At 65.7% G+C, this 5649-nt stretch overlaps 1 protein-coding gene across 1 annotated transcript; it reads right to left on the bottom strand.

The window, feature by feature from the left end:
* Positions 1–293: 293 nt before the first annotated feature.
* On the bottom strand, positions 294–5446 carry FOXF2 (forkhead box F2). Its single transcript, XM_079934564.1, has 2 exons — positions 4161–5446; positions 294–1179 (listed from the first exon to the last, which is right to left on the bottom strand). Exons 1-2 carry the CDS (start codon positions 5311–5313, stop codon positions 1013–1015), a joined length of 1320 nt encoding a protein of 439 aa, XP_079790690.1. The 5' UTR covers positions 5314–5446; the 3' UTR covers positions 294–1012.
* Positions 5447–5649: the final 203 nt, after the last annotated feature.

Genomic DNA, 5649 nt, shown 5'->3' with positions numbered 1-5649 from the left:
CTTTATCTTGCCGGGTTTTCTTTTAAGCTCCTTTCACCTTCTGTTTTTTGTTTAGCCAGAAAGAGCGAGGGTGAAGGAAAGAAATAATAGAAAATGTTTCTTCTTCTCTTTCTCTCCTGAGAAGACCCACGATCAGAACCCCGCCTGTGCTGCTCAAGGCGCAGACCCCACACCACGTCAATTACATGACTTAGAAAAAAAAGCCCGCCCAGTGTAGAGTTGCACTGCCCGCTGCTGAGGAGACGTGGCGATCGGATGCCCGTGGGGGAAAGAGACACCCCAGCAACTATTTGTTATATACATTTTATTGAAAAAATTTTACATCAAAATAGTTTGGCAAACTGTAAAAGTATACGTAAGTGCAAATATATCCTCCTTTTAAAATACAAGCAAAGTGTGAGTATACACGAAGGTCATAAAAATATCTTTAAACTATGATGGTAGAAAACAACCTTGTAAAAAACGTTGTATTGTCACAATACTGAAGACCACTTTCTTAAACTAGACACATTGTTGCTAAATACTTCCTTGATAATGTTCTTTGGCACCTGTATCCAAAGGTAGCGTTTGGTAAAACACAGCTCTCCCACTGAGCCAGGCAACAAGGTGAGGCTTTCTTGAAATCTTGTGCTCGGCACTGCCTTTCAGAAAAGCACACACATTTTCCATAGACAAAGAAACACACACACACAGCCCCTCTGCGTGTTTCAGACCCTGATTACTGAAGGCAAGGGAACCCCCAGAGTTCCATGCTTGTGTTTTCCGCATGGTGAGTCCTCACCATCTCGGCCGAGGAGCGCAGTGCTCCCTTCTCTGGGAGCCTGCACGAATTCGGGGCATTACCTTGGGGCTGTCCTTCTGCCAACGGCAGACAAACATCAGTGCAGGATGCCTGCCTGGCCTGGGGACTCTGGCTAAGTGAGCGATGCGCTGCGCGCAGCCACGCTGCTCTGGGAGTCCACCTCAGCCTCGCCCCAGGGGCGACAGGGCCTGGCCCGGCCCCTCCCTCCGCTCACATGACACAGGGCTTAATGTCCTGGCAGACGCTCTGGTGGTGGTGGTGATGGTAGTAGGGGCCGCTGGCCGAGGGGTGGAAGGAGGAGACGCTGTTGAAGCTGAGGACGAAGTCCTTCCTGTCGCACACGGGCGTGGAGTGGTGCTGGTATCGGGGCAGCCCCACTGCAAGGAGGGAGGAAAGAAAACTTTTCAGAAACGTATCTTCCGCTGAGGACAGGGCACATAATGTTGGAAAACTTAATTCAACTTTTGCCTCCAAGGGGGTTGGCCTGTCTTTTTGTCTATTGCGGTAAAACTGGGAGAGGAAACCCAGCCCCAGAAGCTTCTCAGAGTTTCAAACTGAAGGCCACAGGACGACTCTGGAATCCCGGTTTGGGGTCTCCTTTGGTTTACACGGGGCCGCAGAGCACAGTCCCCGCGAGGCCAGGCTCTCTGTGCCCGGGTGTCTGTTACTCCCAGAGGCTGGGCGGGGCTCTAACAGCCCCTGGCCCCAGGCCCCGCGCCGGGTCCCTGCCCGCAGGGCTCCAGCCGGTGCTGCCGAGGCCCAGCCCCTGCCCCCGAAACACCACGGTCTCCCTCGCTTCTGGTTTCGAGCCCCCCTGCCTTATTTCCCAACCGACTAGCCGGCTCCGAGGAGCAGGCTCTGCACACCAGGGGGGTGACAGGAAACAATCCCGCGGCCAGAGAAGGGCCGAGAACAAACGCGCGCATCTCTGCGGGTCGCGCCTCGAGGGACGCGGGACCCCCGGAGCAGGGCCTGCCCTTGGGTGAGGCCCCGGCTGCGGCCCCTTTGCCGCGGGGGGAGCCTTTGGGAGAGCCGGGCCGGGCCGCAGCCTCTCCCCGGGCCTGAGCCAGGCCTCCGGGAGCCGACTTTTGCTTTTGCTTTCTCGGCGCCTCCGGCCCGGGGGCGCAGTTGGCTGGGCTTCCGGCTCGCTGGGCCCCGCGCTTCTCCCGGTCCGGGCCTCTCTCGGGGCTGGGTTGGGCTGGGCCCTTTTCCCCGAGGCCTTTCTAGTCTCGCGTGCGCGGCGGGGACCGCCCGCCCACGCGGGTTCAGGGCCGGGTTGTTCTGCGCCCGCGAAGACCTTAGCCGGCGGCCCGCGGCGCCTCGCCCGGCCGCATCCAGCGCTCGCTGGGCCACCAGGCGGCCCCGCGATCAGCGCCCGGCAACACCGACTGTGGCCAAACGCGCGCCCCGACGTGAGCCGTCGCTGCCGCGCAGGTGCGCTTACCCCCGCGTTAAAGCACCTCGCGGTGGCGCTTCCCGCATCTCTAGCCGGCGGGCCCGGCGCTTTGATGGGACCGAAGGACCTAAGAGCCCAGCTCCTTCTTGAAAGGTTCTCAGGAGGCAGAGAGGCCGAGGGGCCTCCCCGAGCACGCGGGCCTGGGCCGCGCGGGCGTCGTGCTGGGAGCGCGCGCTCGGGGCACCTCCTCGGCCTCCCCGCTCCTCGAGGGGCCCTGGGCTCTCGGTCGGCCGCGGCCCGGCCAGGGAGACGCCAGCTAGCCCCGTGGGGAAGAGCGTTCGAGGGGGCGGGAGCCAGAGCGCGGCTGGGGGCTGGGGAGAAGCAGAGCGTCCCGGCCGGGCCATGGCCTCCTCGGGGCTCCCAGACTCGGTCCGTTGGGCGCGCGAGCTCCCGGGGGGCCGGCGAGGCAGTGTCGCTTCTCCTCTAGACAGAGTCGTGCTCCCGCGTCCCCGCGCTTCTGGGACCCGTGCGTGCGCCCGGTGTGTGGCGTGGGGCGAGGGCGGCCTCACAGAACGGTCAGAAGGCTCTTTCTGCGCGATTCTGAACGTTGAGGGAAGTGTTTCACGGCAGCCGCGGAAGTTTCACGGACCCGCCTCGGAGTCCCGGTTGCGGCTGAGCAGGGCGGCGAGAGCGCGGAGCGGGGAGCCGGGAGGGGAGCGGATGGGCGGGAGAGCGCAGAGCGCGCCGCCAGGGCTCAGAGGTGATTGACAGCCCGTCCCAGGGGGATTAAAAAACAATAAGAGGGGAGGGTCGTCTGTGTTGGTTACTTGTTGAAATTCCCATAAAACTGAACAAGACTCCGTTCTCAGTGGGTTAAGTCAGGCTAAAATCCTCTCCGGTGTGGTCCTGCCCAGACTGTCTTTGTTTAGTTAACCTCTGAGACCCGCATTTAAAAGGCCTATTTGGGAAATTTCACCGTCCAGGGAACCAACATCTTTCGCCCATTTCTGGACTTCCTTTCTCCCTGACGCTCTGCCCCACACCGATGCACGAACATGTAATGTAGGTGTCGTCGTCCTGCGAACCCTCTTCTAATCGGGGCGGGTGAGTGTCAGCTAGAGCCCCCGCTTGCCGGGCAGACCAGCCTGCCTACGAGGGGTTAATGTAAGGGTTTATCTCCACTGTCCCCATAAACCTGGCTAAATATTCAAATTCCCTCCTCCACCCCCATCTGTCCCCTCCCACCTTTCACCGCCTTGGGCGAGTCAATAAATTTTCATAATCGGCAACCAACACAATTTACACCATCAACACGACAAGGGGCGCCCAACGGGCAGGCGTTTCTCAGGGGAGCCTCGCTGCGGGCCCCAGGTCCTGCTGGCCTAGGCCGGACCCATGTGTCATCAACTTGGGTCCACCGTGGGGGGAGGCAGGAGACTCCTCCACCGCTTGGCGCCTCTCCTGCCTGGCAACACTTCCCTTTTGTGCAGGGTCCTGGAACCCCTCTGCTTTCCTGGCGTCCCTCCCTCCTTTCCCCTCCTCTCAACCCTCGCCCAGCGGAGCCCCTCCCCACGCACACGGCAGGTACCGAGCATCTCCCTTCTGGACATGTACTTTTGGGTGAAAGCACAGCAAAACCAATTTGAAAAAACGACACAAGAAAGCAGCCACAGTGCCTTGGCCAAGGCCCCCTAAGGCCACAGGCTTCCCCCTAAGCTAAGTCAGGCCTGAGATTGGAGCCCCGCAGTCCGTGAGGACACTCGGAGAGCCCGAGGACGCAGGCACTTCACTCCATCCTCCTCGGGGTGAAAATTCTGGAGGCCCGGCAGGGGCCAAGCCTGTCGGGAAGGCCCAGTGACCCCGACCCCACCCCCCATAGGGTACCAGCTTCCCCTGGGCCTCGGCCACCCAGAGCGGGGAGGCCTAGAGGCGACGCGCCGGCGGGCCAGGCCCCCGTGTTACCTGGGAGGTCCTCGCGGGCGTTCTGGTGCAGGTAGCTCTGCTCCAGCGAGTAGGTGGACATGCTGGTGTGCAGGCCGGCCGGGGCCGCGGGGGTGCCGCCCGGCGTCAGGGCGGGCGGCTGCTTGAGGTAAGGCGAGGCGCCGGGCGAGCTCCAGTGCGCCGCGGGGCTGGTGTAGGGCGAGTGGCACTCGATGGCGCTCGCCACGGCCGGGGACGAGGGCACGGGGCTGCTGCTGCTGTCCGGGCCGTAGTCCCCGCCGCCGCCGCCGCCGCCCCCGGCCGCGCCGACGCCCCCCGGCCCGGCGGGCACCGGGCAGCTGGCCATGTAGGTGGAGCCCGGGTTGGGCGACATGTGCGGGACGTGGTGGTGGTGGTGGTGATGCGGGTGCGCGTGGCCCGGGGCGCCGGCGCCCGCGTCGTAGCCCGCGGGCATCATGTCGAGGCCGCCGTAGCCGCCCTGCCCGTGGCAGCCGAGCGGCGCCGATGGGGGCGCCTGGAAGTCGAAGCCCTGCGGCAGCAGCGAGGCCCCGAAGCCCAGGCCGCTCACCACGCGGTGGTACATGGGCTTGAGCGCCTGGCACTTCCGCCTGAAGCCGCGCGGCCGGCGGCGGAACGAGCCCTCCTCGAACATGAACTCGCTGGCCGGGTCGATGGTCCAGTAGTGGCCCTTGCCCGGCCGCCCGAGGCCCTTGGGCAGCTTGATGAAGCACTCATTGAGCGAGAGGTTGTGGCGCACGGAGTTCTTCCAGCCCTGGTAGGCGCCGCGGAAGAAGGGGAAGCGCGCCTGCAGGAACTGGTAGATCTCGCTGAGCGTCAGGCGCTTGGCGGGCGAGCTCTGGATGGCCATGACGATGAGCGCGATGTACGAGTAGGGCGGCTTCTCGGGCCGCCGCAGCCCCGAGCTCGCCTTCTTGGCGCCCGCGCCGCTGCCGCCCGCGCCCCCGCCGCCGCCCGCGCTCTTGCAGGCGTTCGGGGCCGCGCCGGCCGCGCCGGAGGAGGAGGCGGACGACGACGAAGACGAGGCGGCCTCCAGGGCGGCGGCGGCCGCGGCGGCGGCGGGCGGCGGGCTCATCAGGGCGGCCTGGAGCGCGCCGGGGCCCGGGCTGCGGGCGCGGCGGAGCGGGGCCGGCGGCGGCCCGCCCTCGGAGGTCATCGGGGGCCCGGGAGCGGGGCCCGGCGGCGGGGGCGCGCCCGGGGCCGGGCGCGAAGGCGCGGGAGCGCGGTCGACCCAGAGGCCCGGTGGGCGCCCTAGCCCGCCGCCCGGGCTGCAGCCGCGGCCGCTCCGAGCCAGCGCTCCGCCGTCGCCTCCCTCAGCTCCGCCGGGGCTTCTGGCGGCGGCCGCGGGCCGGAGGCGACGCCCCGCGCATCCCTCCCCGGGCCTCGGGCCCGGCCTGCGCGGCGGCCTCCGGGCCGCGGAGCCGGAGCGGCCGGGCGCCGGGCGGCTGCGCGAGCGAGCGGGGACCGCGGCCGGGACCCCGGGGACGAGCCC

The sequence above is a fragment of the Stenella coeruleoalba genome (genome assembly GCF_951394435.1).
Source record: "Stenella coeruleoalba genome assembly, chromosome: 10".
Lineage (NCBI taxonomy): Eukaryota > Metazoa > Chordata > Mammalia > Artiodactyla > Delphinidae > Stenella > Stenella coeruleoalba.
This window is presented reverse-complemented; position numbering and strand designations above follow the sequence as displayed.